This window comes from Neovison vison, chromosome 5 (genome assembly GCF_020171115.1).
Source record: "Neovison vison isolate M4711 chromosome 5, ASM_NN_V1, whole genome shotgun sequence".
NCBI lineage: Eukaryota > Metazoa > Chordata > Mammalia > Carnivora > Mustelidae > Neogale > Neogale vison.
The window spans coordinates 3650259-3669439 of record NC_058095.1 but is presented as its reverse complement, the minus strand read 5'-3'; the positions used below and the strand labels follow the sequence as shown (position 1 = coordinate 3669439).

At 50.4% G+C, this 19181-nt stretch overlaps 1 protein-coding gene across 3 annotated transcripts; it reads left to right on the top strand.

The window, feature by feature from the left end:
* Positions 1–2: 2 nt before the first annotated feature.
* Positions 3–15105, top strand: AFMID (arylformamidase). Of its 3 annotated transcripts, none has more exons than XM_044247328.1 (11): positions 3–64; positions 2088–2178; positions 9033–9140; positions 9229–9277; positions 10340–10425; positions 10524–10596; positions 10784–10881; positions 11172–11250; positions 11359–11500; positions 11708–11812; positions 14744–15105. In XM_044247328.1, the coding sequence occupies exons 1-11, from the start codon at positions 5–7 to the stop codon at positions 14774–14776; spliced, it is 924 nt and encodes a 307-aa protein (XP_044103263.1). In that variant the 5' UTR covers positions 3–4; the 3' UTR covers positions 14777–15105. The 3 variants fall into 3 exon arrangements, with proteins under 3 accessions (XP_044103263.1, XP_044103262.1, XP_044103264.1); XM_044247327.1 differs by having other exon boundaries at positions 10524–10644; XM_044247329.1 differs by lacking the exon at positions 11359–11500 and having other exon boundaries at positions 10524–10644; positions 11172–11182.
* The last annotated feature ends 4076 nt before the right edge of the window (positions 15106–19181 follow it).

Sequence of the window (19181 nt, the reverse complement as noted above, 5' to 3'; positions counted from 1 at the left end):
GACGATGGAGGTCCCTGGCCGCGCAACCCGAGCCGAGGCTCCCTGGAAGCAGCTCTCTGCAGAGGTAAGCGGGCTGCCGGGCGGGGAGGTTAGATGCGCTTGCAGCAGCGGAGCTCAGGCGGGCGTAGACCCTGCGCTCTCCAGGGCAAGGGGGGCACCGGCGTGCCTGCTCCGAAGGCTTCAGCGCCCTGACCGGGGGTGCTTCTGGCCACGGGCAGGCTTCGGCGATCCTGGTTTCAAGGGCAAAGAAAACCGAAGCTGTGCTCGCATCCATAGAGAGGGCTACCGTTCCCGACCTGACCCGAGGGTCCCCCATGCGGATGGTCCCCCATGCAGATGGAGGACGGAGAGGATGCAGAAAGGCTGCGGTTTCCTGACCGTGACCCTTGGGCTAGAAACCACCCAGGCAGAACACACGCTCTGATTGTCACTCAACTGTAGTTTCCTAACAAGTTTCCCAGAATTTCAGGCACTGTTCTGGGTTTTTTTCGTTTTTTTTTTTTTGTTGTTGTTGTTGTTCGTTTGTTCGTTTGTTTGTTTTCTTGGTTCCTGATACACCTGAGAATCTGATAAATTATGCTTACTACCCCCAAGAAATGCTCTGTCTCTCTGTCACACACACACACACACACACACACACACCCCTGCACTACCAGGGAACTCTCAAAAACCCACTGCATTATTGTTACCATACATAACAGGTGTGACGACGATTGCACTCAGTGTGTGTCAGGGACGACAAGGTGCCCTGCAGACACAGATTGTACAGATGTAAAGAATGCTGGCCAAGACTCTTGTTCAGCGGGAGGAGGCAGTAACCCACACTTGAAGGGTTAGTTCTACTTAATTTACATGTCTTAAGTCCTTTAACCTCAGGCTGAGACCCAGAGAGGGTGAGTTGTCCAGAGGAAAACAGCCTCTAAGTGTTGTTGGAGCGTGGATGGCACTCAGCCCATCTGACTCCAGAGCTCAAGACCCTTCCACGAAGCCACCCTGTCTGCAAATTCCCCAGCAAATTCCCCATCTTAGTCTCCACTCTTTCTCCTGGTCTTCGAGCTGCTCATCCAAAATCTGGTTCCTCGTTGCTCTCTGCATTACATCTGAACATCTTAGCCTAACATCCGAGACCTCTCCCCCAGCCCCAGCTTCCCTGCCGCACCTCTGTGTCTCAACAGTCTGGCCCAACAGCATTTCCAAACTGACCTTTGGTTTCTTTGCTGTGACTCCTGCAATCAGAATCCTGCCCCCTCAGAATTCTGGTCAGGGGCTCCTGGGTGGCTCAGTCAGTTGAGTGTCCAACTCTTGGTTTCAGCTCAGGTCATGATCTCAAGGTTGTGGGTTCAAGCCCCGTGTCCAGCTCCACACTGACTGGGCGATCTATGCAGGATTTTCTTCCCCTCCCTTTGCCCCTCCCCCTGCTTGTGTGCTCTCTCTCTCTCTCTCTCTAAAAATAATGAATTAACTCTTTAAAAAAAAGGATCAGGGGCGCCTCGGTAGCTCAGTGGGTTAAATCTCTGCCTGCAGCTCAAGGCGTGATCTCAGGGGGCTGGGATCAAGTCCCACATCGGGCTGTCTGCTCAGCAGGGAGCCTGCTTCCTCCTCTCTCTGCCTACTTGTGATATGTCTCGGTCAAAGAAATAAATAAAATCTTAAAAAAAAAAAAAAAAAGGAGATCATGCCTGCTCAGAGAAGATCAACTTTCTCTGCAGTGGCCCCGGCCCCAGCTCCCTAGCCTCCAGCAGCAGGAATGGTGCCTACAGTGGCATTAACCAGGACAGATTTATGGGACCTCATCTCCCCTTTAAGGCTGTCCACTAGTTAAAGCATGACTGTGGCTCTAGGCCACGAGTCTGAGAGCACCCACGACATTGTGTCTGAAGTACCTAATTAATTGATGTTGGGGGGAGAGTGAGGAGTAGGTGACCAGGCTGGAGATGGGAGGGGCTTGAAGGAAACGGAGAGCATCAGCCTGAGATATGGGGGAGGCGGCTTCTCAAGGAGGAGAGAAGCATCCAGACCGTTAGGAGGGATGGGGGCACAGTGTGGGGAACAAAGGTCTTATGCAGCCGTCTGTCTGTGTTCCGCAGGAGTTGGAGAATCAGTACTGCCCCAGCAGATGGGTCATCCGACGGGGAGCAGAGGAAACCCTGAAGATGTACTCACACCTAGGAGACAAGGGTACTGGGGGCCGTCTCCATGGCTGCCGTGGGTGGACTTTGGCAGGTGGCAATGGTTCAGATTGCAGGGAGCAGGGGGAGGCTCTCAGGGCAATTCCCAAAGTCCAGGCGCTGGGCAAACCTTGTCCACTCAGGGCCACTCAGGAGCCCTCACTGCAGGATAGCTGGAACCAGGAAATGCCCCTCCATGCCATGATCCAACTCTACTCCGTGCTCAGCCAGCCGTGCCCAGGCACATCAGGGGACGGGCCACAGTGGCATGGAGAGGCAGAGTGAAAAACCAAAAGGTCTCCCCCTTGGCCCAAACATTTGGTGTTGATGCTATTTGTAAGCAAAGAAGACTTTGGTTTCTTTCAAGAAGTCAGGGCTTGGGACCCTGTAAGCGAGTGGAGGAATCCAGAGATGAATCTTGGTTTCCCCAGACTGAGCAGAGCACTTGGATTTGGTGGTTCCATAAACTGAGATAATCCTTCTGGAAGAACAGGCTTGTGGAGGTTCATTCCAGCACTGACCGTTATTCTCCCTGTCCCAACGGACGTGGAGTGGAGTTGTATCCTGGCCTCTTCAGAGCCCTCTGCAGGGCCCAGCTCTGTGCCAAACACGTGACCATTTGGTCAATAAGCCAGAGTGTGTGGTGAAACCTACATGAGCTTGTAGAAAAGCCATTTTTTTAAAAAGATTTTATTCATTTAGGTCACCTGGAGTTCTAGGATCAAGTCCCACATCGGGCTCCCTGATCAGCAGGAGTCTGCTTCTCCCTCTGCCCTTCCCCTTGCTTGTGCTCTCTCTCGCTCGCTCTCAAATAAGTGAATAAAATCTTTTAAAAAAGAGATTTTATTCACTTATTTGAGAGGGAGAGAGGGCACGAGCAGGGGGAGGGGCAGAGGGAGAAGCAGACTCTCCACGGAGCAGGGAGCCCGGCCCAGGCCTCGATCCCAGGACCCTGCGATCATGACCCAAGCCGAAAACAGATGCCCGGATGACTGAACCACCCTGAAAACCTATTTGTCTATCATAATTGTCTTGAGGGAAAGGAGAACTGTCCCCCTTGAGAAAGTGAGTTCCGCATGAGGGCTAAGATCTGAGGAGATTGTGCTGTCCGCTGCCCTCAGAGACTCCCATCCGTGATTGCTGTCCACACCGTGGACAGCTTTAAGCTCACATTCCACTCACCTTCCTGTTTTCAGTGCTGTAGTGGGCCTGGAGGAGCTGCAGGTGCCACTGACCCATTCCAGGGGTGCAGAACATGAGCCCAAGAACAGGGGGGCATGAGGGCCCGGGGAATGAACAAAGGTCATGCCCGTGCAGGGCTGGAGCCTGTCTCTATTTAAAATGTTGACATTTTGTTGGCCATGGACATTAGCGTCACTTGATATTTAAAATATGTATGTACGTTTTACTGCATCTAAATAGTATTTCTCTTTGGGGTGCCTGGATGGCTCAGTCGGTTGAGTGTCCAATTCTTTTTATATATATATATTTTTTTTAAGATTTTATTTATTTATTTGACAGAGATCATAGGTAGGCAGAGAGGCAGGCAGAGAGAGAGAGGAAGGGAAGCAGGCTCCCTGCTGAGCAGAGAGCCTGATGCAGGGCTCCATCCCAGGACCCTGGGATCATGACCCGAGCTGAAGGCAGAGGCTTTAACCCACTGAGCCACCCAGGCACCCCGAGTGTCCAATTCTTTATCTCAGCTCAGGTCTTGATCTCAGAGTCCTGGGTTCAGGGCCTACCCTGGGTTCCATGCAGGGCCTACTAAAAAGTAGGGCTCCCCCTACTTTAAAAAAAAACTCTTCTTTAAAGTAAGTATTATTTATCTTTATATTGATCAGCTTGATCTGCACTAACAAAAGGCCATCGAATGGGTGGCTTAAACAGTAGGAATCTATTTCTCACATTCTGGATCAAGGTGCTGGCTAGTTTGGTTCTCTGGTGAGAGCCCTTTTCCCGACTTGCCGACAGCTGTCTTGTCCATAAGTCCTCACTTGGCAGAGAGAGCAGGAGAGAGAAAGGAAGAGCCCTCGTCTTTCTTCCTCTTCGTTTAAGGCTGCTAATCCCATGACAGGGGCCCCACCCTCATGACCCCATCCAAAGCAAATACCTCCCGGACGCTTCCAATACCATCACGTTAGGGAGCAAACTTCAACATAGGAATGTTGGGGGACACAAACCTGCAGCCCAAAACAATCTTCATTACTGAGTTCCTTACTGAGTTTTTCGTGCCACCCCCCGACTCCAATGTTGTCCCCAAAGCAAGGGCCTCCCTCACCTCACCCCGCTTGACGAGCTCATGCGGCTCGTGAGGGGGTCCCCTGGCCCCGGGGAGAAAGGAGCAGGCTGACCTGGTGGGGCTGGTCAGGCAGCGTCAGGAGGGAGCACTGCCTGGCCTCTCCTGGAGGATCCCCCCAGACCCCGTCAGTGCTGCCTGTGGCCTCGAGGATTGCCCCACAGTCACACTCACAGGACACGGCAAAGGGACACCAAGTGCTAATAGTGGAAAATTGCTGCCAAGCCAGAAAGCCTCTCCACAAAGGACAGAGAGAAAAAAGAAGACATGTTATTATTGAACAAGGGGTAGCCAAACTGTGACGTGCCCCAAAGGAGCTGCTAGAGACCCCAGAAAGAAACGCCACCCTTTTATACAGGCCAACAATATGCCCCATCGCAGACCAGATACACCTGCTCTCAAGATAGAGGATAACTGTGCTCAAGCCAGAGAGCCTGACAGAGCCCCCTGGTTCTTCCACAATGCACCCAGTACCTAGGGTGGCCCAGGCTTGCAAACTGCCATTCTCCAGAGGAAAAAGAAAATTCCCCATCTCTTCAAGGCAAGAGGTAGTCTTGAAACTTGGGAGCCAGACACCTGCTCCTGCCCTCTCATGGAATCTGGGGGTAGGGGTGCTGGCTTCTGGTCTGGGACAGAAACATTCCTAGCTTGTTTAACTGGCAAGAGAGTTTGTCAGCTTTTAAAAATATCTACATACACCTCAAAGGGGTAGAGAAAGGATTTACAAGGAGTTTCCCAAAATAAACCCTGGAAGAAAAGGGAGGGAGGAAGCTCTCTTTTCCTTTTCTGCACCAGGGAGACTAAAAATAATTTTTCCCCCTTACTTTTGGTTTATATTCACCCTTACAGTCACTGACCTAGTAATTTGCAGTAGGGGAGTGTTCTGCTCCAATGCGTAGTTGACCTTTCTCCTCTTTAAAGACTGGCCTCGCTGAGGCTGGACACGCAGGACTGCTGAGTGAGCATGGGCAGAGAGAAGGGGACCGGGAGGGGCCGGTTTTCAGAACTATTTCCTCTGTCAGTAAGTTTAAATTTGTTTTACCGCAACTCTTAGGACTGATACATTGTACACTAAATGAAGGATGGATGCATGCGTGGAAGGGTGGATGCATGCATGGAAGGGTGGATGCATGGGCGGATGAGCAAACAAGCAGGCAGGCGGGCAGGTAGAGGTCTGTGCTGAACCGCTGTTTGGGCGCCTTGCCTCTCAGATGGTCCTGCAGCCTCCAGTCCCCCAAGCCACGCCCTTATCCAAGAGAACCAATCGCCAGTGAGGTGGGTGGAGCCTCGTGGTTGACAGCCTCTGGTGGGGTCCGCACCTCCGAGGGCTCTTACTACCTTCGCAGGGGCTTTTTCCTCTCCACCAGAAAAGCCAGAGGAAGAATCAAAGGCACAAAAGATACAAGCGCCAGTTTTGTTTGACTGTGCTATCCAGTACACATGACATAAAACACACCACTTAACCCATTTTTTTTTAAAGATTTATTTATTTGACAGAGATCATAAGTAGGCAGAGAGGCGGGGGGGGGGGCGGTGCGGGGGAGCAGGCTCCCTGCTGAGCAGAGAGCCAGACGCGGGGCTCTATTGCAGGACCCCAGGATCATGACCTGAGTCGAAGGCAGATGCTTAACCAACTGAGCCACCCAGGCGCCCTTAAACACTTTAGATTAGAATCACAAATGCAATATATTTGAGTCACTGAAAGTCTCTAATAGATGCATTCCGTTAAGTGTGTCCTATATAGTGGTCTGTTCCCAGTGTGGCGCATGGACACACTAGGAGGCTGGTCTGTTCTGGTCATTAGACCATTTTAAAAAATTTTTATTTATTTGACACAGAGAGATCACAAGTAGGCAGAGCATCAGGCAGAGAAAACGGGGGAAGCAGGCTCCCCACTGAGCAGAGAGCCGGATGCGGGGCTCAATCCCAGAACCCTGAGATCATGACCTGAGCCGAAGGCAGAGGCTTAACCCACTGAACCCCTGGTCATTAGACCCTTGCAGGAGTCACACCTCAGGCCCTCTGAGCGGTTGGTCACTTGAAGCATTAGGAGTTGGGAAGTCTCCATCCACTCATCCACAGGAAAGGGAGTGGGGACCCACAGCACATAGCACAGCACATCTCTCTCCTAAGAAAACTTCCCTTCTCTTGTCCCCTCACTCCAAGGATGGCAGGGGGCTGGTGTGTGTGGTCAGTAGACATGGTCAGTGATGGCAAACTGGTTTTGCCTGTCCTGCAAAGGCAGCCTGGTCTCTGGTTTTGGTATGGGGAAACGGGGCGTCTACCCTGCTCAAAGCCAAGACCAGTTGTTGGTCTTGGCCTTAAGCAGTTCAGCCAAAATGCCAACCGCCCATTTTAACAGTTTATGTGCACTTGCCCAAACACACTTTATACAAACTATCTCTACACAGTGAGTTAGCCCCTTCTGGAGCTCCAGGGTCATCCATCCCAGAGGAGCATTATTTTCCTTTTGGGCCCAGCACCACGGCCACCAAGGCTGGGGACCTGGGCATCTCTGGGGACGTGGATCCCAAGTTCATATCTCTCCCCACCAATTTCAGTATCAGGAAGATCACCATAATCTCTGTTCTATTTACACAACCTGTTCTGTTCTTTGCATCATGAAATACTTATCCATTTCCTTTTCGATTAATGTGTTTGGGGTCCTACTTATGTAATCTTTGATATCCCAAAATCATGAAGATCTCTTATTCTCTTTTCCAAGAGCTCTGTTGTCCTCTCTTTCATGTTTAGATAGTCCATCAGGAACTAATCTGGCATGGTGTGAGGTAGGGATCAAGAAACTTTTTTTTTTCCATTTGGATATTTGGTTAACCCAGCACTGCTTGTTGAAATATTTGTTTATTACACAATTTTCTTTTTTAAGATTTTTTTTCTCTTTATTCATTTGAATCCGAGAGAGACAGAGAGAGCATAGACAGGGGAGAGGGAGAAGCAGACTTCCCACTGAGCAGCGAGCCCAATGTGGCGCTCGATCCTAGGACCCTAGGATCATGATCCGAGCCAAAGGCAGACGGTCAACCATCTGAGTCACCCAGACGCTCCTATCACACAATTTTCTTTTAATTTTTTTACTACCTATCAAGTCCTGGGTATACAGATGCAGGCAAAGCAAAGCCCTTGTCTTCAGGGTGAAGGCAACAGACAGACAGGAAAAACAGTGAAAAGTATATCAAGAGTGGTGAATGCCAGACTCTATAACAAAGCCGAGAAGGAGGATAACCATAATGTCTCCGAGCAGCTTTCTATTATCATAGGTCACTGAGGCTATCTGGTATTTTGCTATTATAAATACCATTACTGTGGGCATCTTTAAAACAAATCTTTGGGAATATATCTGATCATTTCCTTAAAAAACTGTGTGGATAGGGACTTAGGAATCAAGGAATACAATCTTCTTGGGCTTTGATACCTATTTCCAAACCATCTTTCCGAAGATCTTACCAATTTACACTCTCCAATGCCCAGTGTTGGAGGGAGCCAAGCTGCCCACATTTCACTGATTTTGGGGGAGAGCACTTGGGGGAGGGCATGAATATACAGATTCCCCTCTCACCCCACCCCTTCACCTCTGGTATTTATTTCCCTAACAATGTCCCTTCTCCTTTCTTCCACCCAAATCCTTGCCAATTTCCACATCATTCTCACCTCCCCCCTCCTGGCACCCAATTACATATCCATATTGTTTTATTATCTATTTATTTGAAGTGAGATTAAATACTTTATTTCTATGAGAGAAAAAGAGAGAGCACTTGAGCGGGGAGTAGCAAAAGGGCAGGGAGAGGGAGAGAGAATCTGAACCAGACTCCACACTGAGCGCAGACGGCCCGACGCGGGGCTCGATCCTGCAACTGTGAGATCGTGACCTGAGGCGAGATCAAGAGTTGGACGCTTCACCAGCTGAGCCCCCCAGGCACCCCTATTTGAAGTGAGTTTATATCTTGCTTCCCTAGAAGATTGTTTTTCTTTTTTTTTTTTTTTAAAGATTTTATTTATTTATTTGACAGAACGAGATCACAAGCAGGCAGAGAGATAGGAGGAAGCAGGCTCCCTGCTGAGCAGAGAGCCCGATGTGGGCCTCGATCCCAGGACCCTGAGATCATGACCTGAGCCGAAGGCAGCGGCTTAACCCACTGAGCCACCCAGGTGCCCCTAGAAGATTGTTTTTCAAAAGACTTGGACAACTCGACACTTCCTGGAGCATGAAGCAAAGCGTCATGGCCGCAAAAACCCCGTAATGAAGCAGTGGCCAGAGTGCGCCCTGCAGAGCCATGGCGCCCTTCCAGACAGACCTTGGTAGACCTTATCAGTCCCACTTGGGTGGGCCAGTCTGCTGTCGTTGCAACTGACCACACACACGCACATGATGCTTGGGAACCCAGCTCAGATGACCTTGAGGACTTGGGGAAGCATCGTTGGAGGCAAAGAGTGACAGCTAGTACTGACCGGTGCACCCCAAGGGGCTTTCAGCAGAAAAGAGTCTGCCTTAAATGATAGAGAAATGACACAGATTGTGCTGACGGCGACTTGTCCGTTTCTCGAGACAGCCACCAAGAATGCCCGGGCCACCAGGAAGAGCCTGCTGCATGTCCCCTACGGGGATGGCGAAGGGGAGAAACTGGACATCTACTTTCCTGGAGAAGTGGCTGCTGAAGGTAGGCCATCGGGAGGGCTGTCCCTGGGCAGATCTTGGCTGGCCTGGCCGCCTGGGCTCAGCCCCCACACCCTTGTCTGTCTTTACAGGCTTGCCTTTCTGTCTGTTCCTTCACGGAGGCTACTGGCAGAGTGGAAGGTGAGTCGGGGTCTGGATGAGCAGGATCTGGCGATTCTTCTTGCCCTGGTGTAGAAGTTCCTTTGGCTGCTACAACAGATGACTGCAAACTTGGTGGCTTATCACTGAAACACATTCTCTTCCTGTTCCAGCGGCCAGAAGTCTGAGATCGGGGTGCGTGCAGCACCCTGCTCTGTTCTGAGGCTCCAGGGAGAAACTGCTCCCGCCTCTTCCAGCTTCTGGGGGATTCTTGGGTTTCGTTGGCTGTGGTCGCCTCATTTCCGTCTCTGCCTCCATTCTCACTGGGCTTCCTCGGTGTCTGTGCGTCTGTGTCTTAGCTCTCTCCCAAACTTTCTCTCTTATAACATCACCCATTGTAGGATTGAGGTCCATCCTAAATCATGGATGACCTCCCCTTGGGGTCCCTAATGACAGCTCTGTACATTGTGTGGCCGTATTCCCAGGTGCTGAGGTTAGGACGTGGACCTGTCTTTTGAGGGAACATGACTTAACCCACTGTACCCAGGGAGAAGTACGTTCAAGCTACTCGCAGTCAAAGAAACTGCAGTGACTAACCCTCCTGGCCTGTGTGGGACTGAGGGGTTTCCCAGACATGAGGCGTTCGGCGGGAGAGCCCCCGAGGAACCCAGGTCATCTCATCACCATAAGATAAGCAGAGGCAAACTTGAGATCTTCAAGGACACTGTTGTTCCCTAGGATCTCACTAAGGAGTTTCCTGCTACAGGATCTACGACCCTTCAAGCATAGGCATCTTTGCAGCTGAATTTATGGCTTTACCCATTGTCCCACAAAGCTCTCTACACATCTGATCTTCATTTCTCAAAGACAGCACCTACGAGAAAGTAGATGTCCCCATTTTACAGATGAGGAAAGCAGACTTAGAGGTTAAGTAAAGCCCCAGGGTTTCAGGGCTAGCATGTGATAAGGTAAGGACCGCGCCTACCTTCTTCCTTATACTGCACAGGACCAGAGAGGGCTGGAGCCCTGGGTGGACACGACCAGGAAGGAGCCTGGTTGGTGGCCGAGGTTCCTCCATTATCACATGTCTGTCTCTTTCCTCAGTAAGGACATGTCAGCCTTCATGGTCGAGCCACTGACGGCACGGGGAGTGGCCGTGGTAGTCGTGGCTTATGACATTGCCCCCAAAGGTAATGAGGATGGTCCTACGGGTTTGAAGGCTGCTGGGCTTTGGAGGGGAGGGAGCCACCCGCCATGGACCCTGACCCCACTCCTGCTCTGTGTGCAGGAACCCTGGACCAGATGATAGACCAGGTGACTCGGAGCGTCGCATTTGTGCAGAGGAAATATCCGTGCAATGAGTGGGTGTCCCTGCAGATCTTCCTTTTGTCAGACAATGCAGGAGGACGGTGGGTTCGGTGCCTTGGGAGCAGCCCAGCTGCCTCCTCCGGGCTGTGGAGCAGAAGGCAAATCGGGAGCCTCTGGTACCGGTCTGATGCACTCAGGAAACTGAAGGCAGATTTGGCTCTCTTCTCTGACCCGCCCCAGGGGACTTTACCTTTGTGGACACTCAGCAGGGGCCCACCTGGCTGCCATGATGCTCCTGGCCAACTGGACAAAGCACGGAGTCACACCCAACCTCAAAGGTTTTCACGGGACTGCAGTCTGGCTGGGCAGCCTTCGCCCTCCTCGGGTGGTCCACACCGGCTGCCCCAAATCCCAGCAGCCACAGAGGGCTTGACCTGCGGGCTCTGAGCCCTGTGAGACAAGCCTGCTTTGCTTCTCTCCCCCTACCGTGGTCTTGCCCCTTTGGTCCTGGAGGCTGGGCTGGCCCCCTAATGCTCCCCCCTACCCTCCGGGTCTGCTGGAGGCCTGGCTTGGTGGAGCCTCGGCCCCACCTGCAGCCGGACCCTCTGACTCTTCTTCCCCTTCACAGGTCTTTTCCTGGTAAGTGGGATCTATGACCTGGAGCCCCTCGTGCACACCACTCAGAACGCCCCTCTCCTCCTGACCCCGTGAGTCATTTGCCCCCTCCTCCCTGAGCTGAGGGGGACCTCCCAGGAGGGCCAGGGGTGAACTGCAGCCTCCTCTCTGCCCTGACCCACGCCTACCCCCTGCATCAGGGCGGACGCTCGGAGGAACAGCCCCCAGCTGCTCCTGGAGGCGGCCCTGACTCGGCCCTCGGGTCCAGCCTGCCGCATGCTGGTGACTGTGGGCCAACACGACTCCCCTGAATTCCACCGACAGTCTAGGGAGTTTTTTCAGGTACCCCCAGCTCCCCGCCTCTGGCCAGAGGTTGAGGGTCCTGTCCTTCTATTACCTTCCTCTTTGTTTCACCCCAAGGGACCTCAAGACCGTGAGCCATTTATCCAACAAATACTTAGCGAGCACCTGGCACATGCCAGGCGCGGGGTGACGCTCCCCCACCCTCCCCCGCCTGCCGCCTCTTACTTGACTCCTTCCTTCACCCAGACGCTGCGCCGGGGAGGGTGGGATGCCTCGTTTGAAGAAATCCATGACGTGGATCACTTTGAAATCATCTGGAGCCTAACCCAGCAGGACTTCGTGCTCACCCAGGTGGGGCACAGCCTTTCACCTGGGGAGTGTGGTTCCCATGGGGGGGGGGGGTGGCGCACAGGGGATCTTTGGCCTCCAGGGGGCTGGGGTCCTGATGGTAGGACCTGAGAACCCCACTGGCCTCCTCTACTTCGCCTCCTTCTGAAAGAGCCCCAGGGGATCTGCAGAGTCTGCTCCTGGGCACGCAGGCGGGAGCTGCCTGGGGCTTGGTGTGGACGGGGCGGGGCATCGCTCTGGTACAAGGAAAGTATTCGCCTGTGTGTAAGCAAACGGCAAAGCCGGCTCCAGGTAGGAGCGGATGGAGGGGTCATAAACGTTCATTACAATTTTCACATGCAGAATCCTGTTTATTTGTTTTAAAGATTTGCATTTATTTACTTATTTGACAGAGGGAAAGAGACAGCGAGAGAGGGAACACAAGCAGGGGGAGTGGGAGAGGGAGAAGCAGGCTTCCCGCTCAGCAGGGAGCCCGATGGGGGGACTCGATCCCAGGACCCTGGGATCCTGACCTGAGCCAAAGGCAGATGCTTAACCACTGTCCAGGGGCGCCTGGCTGCCTCGGCTGGTGGAGCGCAGGACTCTTGATCTCAGCGTCGTCCAGTTGGAGCTCCACGTTGGGTGTAAAGATGGCTTAAAAACAAAATCTTTGGGGGCGCCTGGGTGGCTCAGTGGGTTAAGCCGCTGCCTTGGGCTCAGGTCATGATCTCAGGGTCCTCAGGGAGCCTGCTTCCTCCTCTCTCTCTGCCTGCCTCTCTGCCTGCTTGTGATCTCTGTCTGTCAAATAAATAAATAAAATCTTTAAAATAAATAAATAAATAAAATCTTAAAAAAATAATAAAATAAAATAAAATCTTTGGAAAAAAAAATCAAATATTACAATTTTAATGTGGGGAATTCTTCTAAAAGCCAAAGAGAAAACCGGGGAAAATACTTGCCACAGATCTGGCAGATAAAAAATTACCACTTCTGTTCCCCACACCCCCCAGCCTGGGAAAGTGGGCGTGTCATTTGCGTCGTTTATTAATCAGCTGCCGCCTCAATAAGGCTTCTTTTCTTTATTAAGATTTTATTTACTGGGGCGCCTGGGTGGCTCAGTGGGTTAAAGCCTCTGCCTTCGGCTCAGGTCATGATCCCAGGGTCCTGGGATCGAGCCCCATATCAGGCTCTCTGCTTGGCAGGGAGCCTGCTTCCTCCCCCCTCTCTCTCCGCCTACCTCTCTGCCTACTTGTGATCTCTGTCTGTCGAATAAATAAATAAAATCTTTAAAAAAAAAAAAGATTTTATTTACTTATTTGACAGAGAGAGACACAGTGAGAGAGAGAACACAAGCAGGGGGACTGGGAGAGGGAGAAGCAGGCTTCCTGCCAGGCAGGGAGCCTGATGTGGGGCTCGATTCCAGGATCGAGCCGAAAGCAGATGCTTTCCCCAGGTGACCCAGAACAGGGGATAATTTAAGAAAAAATGTACATGGCTAATAAACATGGGGGAAAATTAAATTATGCTAGTGATCATAGAAATGTCACTTAAAAGTCCAGTCCTTGAAGCACCTGGGTGGCTCAGTGGGTTAAAGCCTCTGCCTTCGGCTCAGGTCATGATCCCGGGGTCCTGGGATCGAGTCCCACATCGGGCTCTCTGCTCAGCAGGGAGCCTGCTTCCCCCCCCTCTCTCTCTCTGCCCGCCTCTCTGCCTGCTTGTGATCTCTCTCTGTGTGACATAAATAAACAAAATCTAAAATTTAAAAAAAAAAAAAAGCCCAGTCCTTTCCCACCTGTCATGGAAAATATTCTAATGATAATTATGTCCAGCCCTGCGGGAGAGGTTGGGAAGGGGCTGCTCTCCAGTTCTGCCCTTGGGAGCACAGTCTGGTGACAGGAATCCAAACCCATAGGCCCAGGAATTCTGTTGCTTGGAATTTCTCTTCAGGATAATCAAGAAATACAAAAAGGTAGTCTTCCCAGCTTTATGAATATTCAAAGCTTAGAAACAGCTCACACGTCCCAGTGAGTTTGAATTATGACATAATTCGGTAACAGAAGGAAGTATGTGAAAATAAGTTAGGATACATCAAATTGTTTCAGATGTGAGAGCCAAAGCACAAGAAAGGAGTGAGCCAACATATTCCCCGTTTCATAATACATAGGCAGCTAGACCCCGGGAGGCATGGGCACGCTTGTGAAAAAAAAACAAGTACCAGTGGTGTGACAGGTGCATTTAAAAAATTCATTTCTGCGTTGGCTAACACGAACATGCATTACTTATTATTATTTTTTTTAATGGGGAAAGAACAAACACTCATAAGTGACATCTCTTGAAAAACCTAAGAAATACATATTTCAGGTTTTGGAGGCCGTCCAGTCTCTGACACAGCTACCCAATGCTGCCACGGCAGTACATATAGAAGCTGCCACGACCATTCATAAATGCTGAACATGGTGGCTGTGTGCCAATAAAACTTTATTCGTACGGACATTTGACTCTTACATAATTTTTACATGTCAGGAAATAATATTATGTTTTGATCTTTTTTCAACCGTTTAAAAATGGAAAGCCAGAGACGCCCAGCTGGCTCAGTCCGTGGAACGGGCGGCTCTGGATCTCAGGGCCGTGAGTTCCAGCCCCACGCTGAGGGTAGAAATTACTTCGAATTTGGCGCTGGAGACTTTTAATTAATCAACTTTAATTAATTAACTAAAAACCTGATTAGTTAATTTCATAAAAATGTAAAGCCATTCTTAGCTCGTGGGTCCAGAAAGCACACCTCGAGCAAGGTAAGTCTACAATGGCTGGGGGGTTATTTAGGACACTTCAGAGGACAGATGGGACTGAGCTGTGCTCAGGAATGCAGTCTGTTTCTTTCATCGGATTCTGGAGAGAGAGCCTCACAAGAGCCTCTCTGAACCTGGGGGTCTTGGTCTTGTCTTCCTGCTGCAGATGATTTTAAGCACAATCCTTCCGGAGCTCTAACACCGCTGGAATGTGACCCCTTGTCACCGATGATGAAGGTCCTCCACAGACCCCACACGCTTCCCCTTCCTGCCAGCACCCCCCTCCCTGTGCCCAGCAGCACCTCCGTTTGCTCCCAACACCACTGCAAATCTCCCTCCCCGCTGGCCTGGATGGAGGGGTTCCAGGGAAGGTCCAGCCCAGTCAACACTATGATCCCCAAGCCAGCTGGGCCCCTGCCTGCCAAGATGGTGTGACAAACATGACAATGCCCGGCAATCAGTAGACTTAGCTCCAGCTGAAAGTCTGCTGACCTTTTTGTAAGAGCTCAAAAAACAGTCTGTTCTGTCTTTTATGGCATTCTTTTGACCCATCTGTCCTGTCTTGAGGCTTTCCCTAAGCTCCAGGGACATAGCCCGGGGGCTGGCCCCTTCGGTGAGGGGACAAGGACATCCACAGCCAGGTCAAGATTCCTCTGCGCCCCACCCAGGGGTGTGCGCAGTTCCCAAGCAGCCAGCTGTGTCCACCCACCACCCTCCCCTCCCCAGCAACCCTCCCCCACCCTAAAGAGCTAGGACCCCCTGTGTGATGGGGTGTCACAAAAACGGAGACTAGCCTAGATAGTCATTAGTCAGGGATAAGTACATCCAAACCCCCAGCAGCCGAACACGATGTAGCCATAAGAAAGAGACATGTTTACCGGGTGGGAAATCCCCCCAAAATATTGTTACATGACAAAACCAAGACGCTTGTTTAATTACAACTTAGTACCATCTCAAGGACTTTAAACAATACACCCCCACAAAAAGACGTTTTTCTCTGTGTGCTCACGTGTGTGATGCAGAGGACAGACCCTGGAGGACCCACACTAAACCCTCTGCTCCCCTCCAGGGAGGGAGGTGTTTTCGCTATATTTGTATTCTCTGACGCTGGAGCTGAGAAGGTAATGAATATTTAAACGTAGTATGTAATCAGAAGTGCTGAAATACTCAAAAAGCTTTCAGGACGCAGGCAAGTGAGAACGACATTATAGACGGTAACTGGAATCTATCCCAGACCTGCAAAGGACATGACTCACAGACTGTAGGACTCCGTCTGACATCTGCAGCCAGTTCTGAGACTGAGACCTCTCCCAGCTGCTGGAGGGGCCCCCCATGGCACACCTAGGTTAGGAACTGCCCCCTTAGGTTACACCCTGACAAGATAAAATGTCTTAAAATAAGCAAAAGACAGAACAGAAAGGAGTTCACCCCCTTGTGATCCTATTTTCATTAAAAAAAAAAAAAAGTTTATATAAATGGGGCGCCTGGGTGGCTCAGTGGGTTAAGCATCTACCTTCAGCTCAGGTCATGATCCGAGGGTCCTGGGATCGAGCCCCACCTTGGGCTCTCTGCTCAGCGGGGAACCTGCTTCTCCCACTCCCCCTGCCTGTGATTTGTCTGTCAAATAAATAAATATAATCTTTAAAAATAAATAAATAAACGTTGTAATTTAATATACAATTTACATTAAATATGCTGTGGACTGGACAACTATTTTTACGGCTTTCTAAAAATAGCTTCCTGGTTTCTTTTTTTGGTAACTATACGAAACATACGGTGCTCTGTTTCAGTCGTACACTGTAATGGCTCAGGCTTCGTCTCGAGCAGTGTGCTCGTAATCCCCTTTATCTATTTCGCCCATTCCCTCCCACCCCCCACCTACCTTCTAGCAACCACTGGTTTGTGCTTTGGACGTAAGAGTGTGGCTTTTTCATTTGTCTCTTTCCCCCCTCATTTGCTCTGTTTCTTCAACTCCCCACATGAGTGGAATCTTATGCTTTTGTCGTTCTCTGTTGGACTTATTTTACTTAGCCTGATACCCTCTCGGTTGTCACAATAGCAAGATCTCCTCCCTTCTGTGACTGAGTGATATGTCGCTGTATGCGTGTACCACACCTTCTCTACCCATTCATCCGTGGGCACTTGGGCTGAGTCCGTGTCTTGCTGTTACAAACCACGCCCAGTAAACCTCAGGGTGGACGCATCTTTTCGAACGGGAGTTTCATTTTCTCTGGGTAAATATGCAGCAGTGGAATTGCCAGATCGTACGTGTTTCTATTTTAATTTTTTGAGGACACAACATACTGTTTCCCACCGTGGCTGCGCCGGTCTGCCTTCCCACAGGCAGCGCCCGACGGCTCCTGTTTCTCCGCACCCTCCCCAACGCTGCTTACATTTTGTGCTTTTTTATTGTAGCCATTCTGACAGGTGTGAGGCGAGATCTTGGCGTGGCTTTGATTTGCATTTCCCCAGCAATGAGATATTGAGCACTTTTTCATGTGTCTGTTGTTCTTTGGAAAAATGTCTATTTGGGTCCACTGCCCGGATAGTTCATTGTTTCATTGAACTTGTTTCATTGAACATTGTTTGATTGAACATTGTTTCATTGAATAGTTCAGAGTTTCATTGAACTCTTGGGGGGTGTTTTGGTGTTGAGTTGTATAAGCTCATTATAAAGATAACGTTAAATTATAAAGATAATGTTAAATTCCCTGATTTTGACAATTCTGCTGTGGTTATATGAAAGATGAAGTAGGTAGGGGTAAAGAGGCAAAATGCCTTCACCTTACTCTCAAATTGCTCAGATAAAAAATATGCATATATACACATACTATATATATATATATATATATATTCTATTTTCTCTCTATATGTACATGCATCACGTAAACAGAAAATCTGGATAGAGTACATATCAGTATTCCTTGTACCGTTCTTGTAAGCTTTCTATAATTTAAAACGATACAGTAAAGGGGCACCATGCAACTATTGATCTCAGGATTGTAAATTCAAGCCCCTCCTTGGGTGTAGCGATTACTTAAAATAAAATCTTTAGTAGTAATCATAATAATAATACAATGATACAATAAAAAGTTTCCAGGGGCACCTGGCTGGCTCAGACAGTAGAGTGTGGTAGAGCATGGGATTCTTTTATTTTATTTTTTTAAGATTTTTTTTTTAATTTTAAGATTTTTTAAGAATTTATTTGACAGAGATTGACACAGCAAGAGAGGGAACACAAGCAGGGGGAGTGGGAGAGGGAGAAGCAGGCTTCCCAGAGAGCAGGGAGCCCGATGTGGGGCTTGATCCCAGGACCCTGGGATCATGACCTGAGCCGAAGGTAGACACCCAACAAGGGAGCCACCCAGGCGCCCCTAAGCATGGGATTCTTAATCTCAAGGTTGTGAGTTCAAGCCTCACGATGGCCGTGGATCCTACTTAACTAAAAAAGAAGTTGTTTCCAAAACGTTGTGACATTGAAAGAATGGAAGCCAGCAGCCTGTGTGGGGTTGGAGCGTTGAGAAGTCCTCTTATTTCTGGCCCACGGATGTGAGAGGTGCCACTCAGCCACCCCTGCAGCTCGGGAAGTGACTTCAGAACACCCTGTTCCTGACACAGATGGAGGACACACAGTTTTCCCTGTAGGCTGCGGGATTTGCCGTTGCTGGGACACCACTTTGAGGAGGGAAGGGGGGCGTTTGCCCTGAGGTCAGCCTCACCATCCTCTCTGTCCTGCCCTTTCTCTCCCACGATTGTCATTGCTGCCTCCCCCCACGCCCCCCACCCCAGGTCTGTGAGGTCAGTGACGCCCTCAGGGTCTTAGAATTCTGTCTTTCTCTGGCTCTTAGTCCTTCAAGCTCTCCTGAAGCTTTTGTGTGGCCTTGAAGCCCTCTAGAATTCTCCTTTCTGACTCTGTGGAGCAGGTGGGGGGCGACGTCTGCCATCTGTGGCTGCCGAGCACCCGGGAGCTGCTCCAGGCTGTCTTCCTGGCGTTGGTTTCACTCCCTGCCCTTTCCGGACTTCTACCAGCGACTCTGGGTCTCCATTTATTCATCTGTTAAAAAAATCCAGCTGGAGCGGGAACAGGCAGACAGACCCACGGGCAGAACTGAGACTGCGAGAGACCCCAGAGATGGGTCCCAGCACACAGCGGGGTTTACTAAGTGATAAAAGTGGTGTTTCAGGGGCACCTGGGTGGCTCAGTGGGTTAAGCCTCTGTCTTCGGCTCAGATCATGATCTCCGGGTCCTGGGAGACAGCCCTGCATTGGGCTCCCTGCTCAGCGAGGAGTCTGCTTCTCTCTCTTCCTCCACCTACTGCTCCCCCCGGCTTGTGCTCTCTCTGTGTGTCAAATAAATAAATAAAATCTTAAAAAAAAAAAAAAAAAGTGTTGTCTCAAATCTGCCTTCGTTCAAAGCTGCTACCAAACAGTGTAGAGTCAACTGGCCAGATCTTGGCAAACAGGGGCACTTGGGTGGCTCAGTGGATTAAGCCTCTGCTCAGGTCTTCGTATCAGGGTCCTGGGATTGAGCCCTGCATCAGGCTCTCTGCTTCAGGAGGAGCTTGCTTCCCCCTCTCTCTCTGCCTGCCGCTCTGCCTACTTGT

Coding starts and splice junctions, on each gene's coding strand:
- AFMID (XM_044247327.1), top strand. CDS start 5: ATGGAGGTCCCTGGCCGCGCAACCCGAGCCGAGGCTCCCTGGAAGCAG. Junction 9,278..10,339: donor GGCTACTGGCAGAGTGGAAG/GTGAGTCGGGGT, acceptor CTCTTTCCTCAG/TAAGGACATGTCAGCCTTCA. Junction 10,426..10,523: donor TTATGACATTGCCCCCAAAG/GTAATGAGGATG, acceptor CTCTGTGTGCAG/GAACCCTGGACCAGATGATA.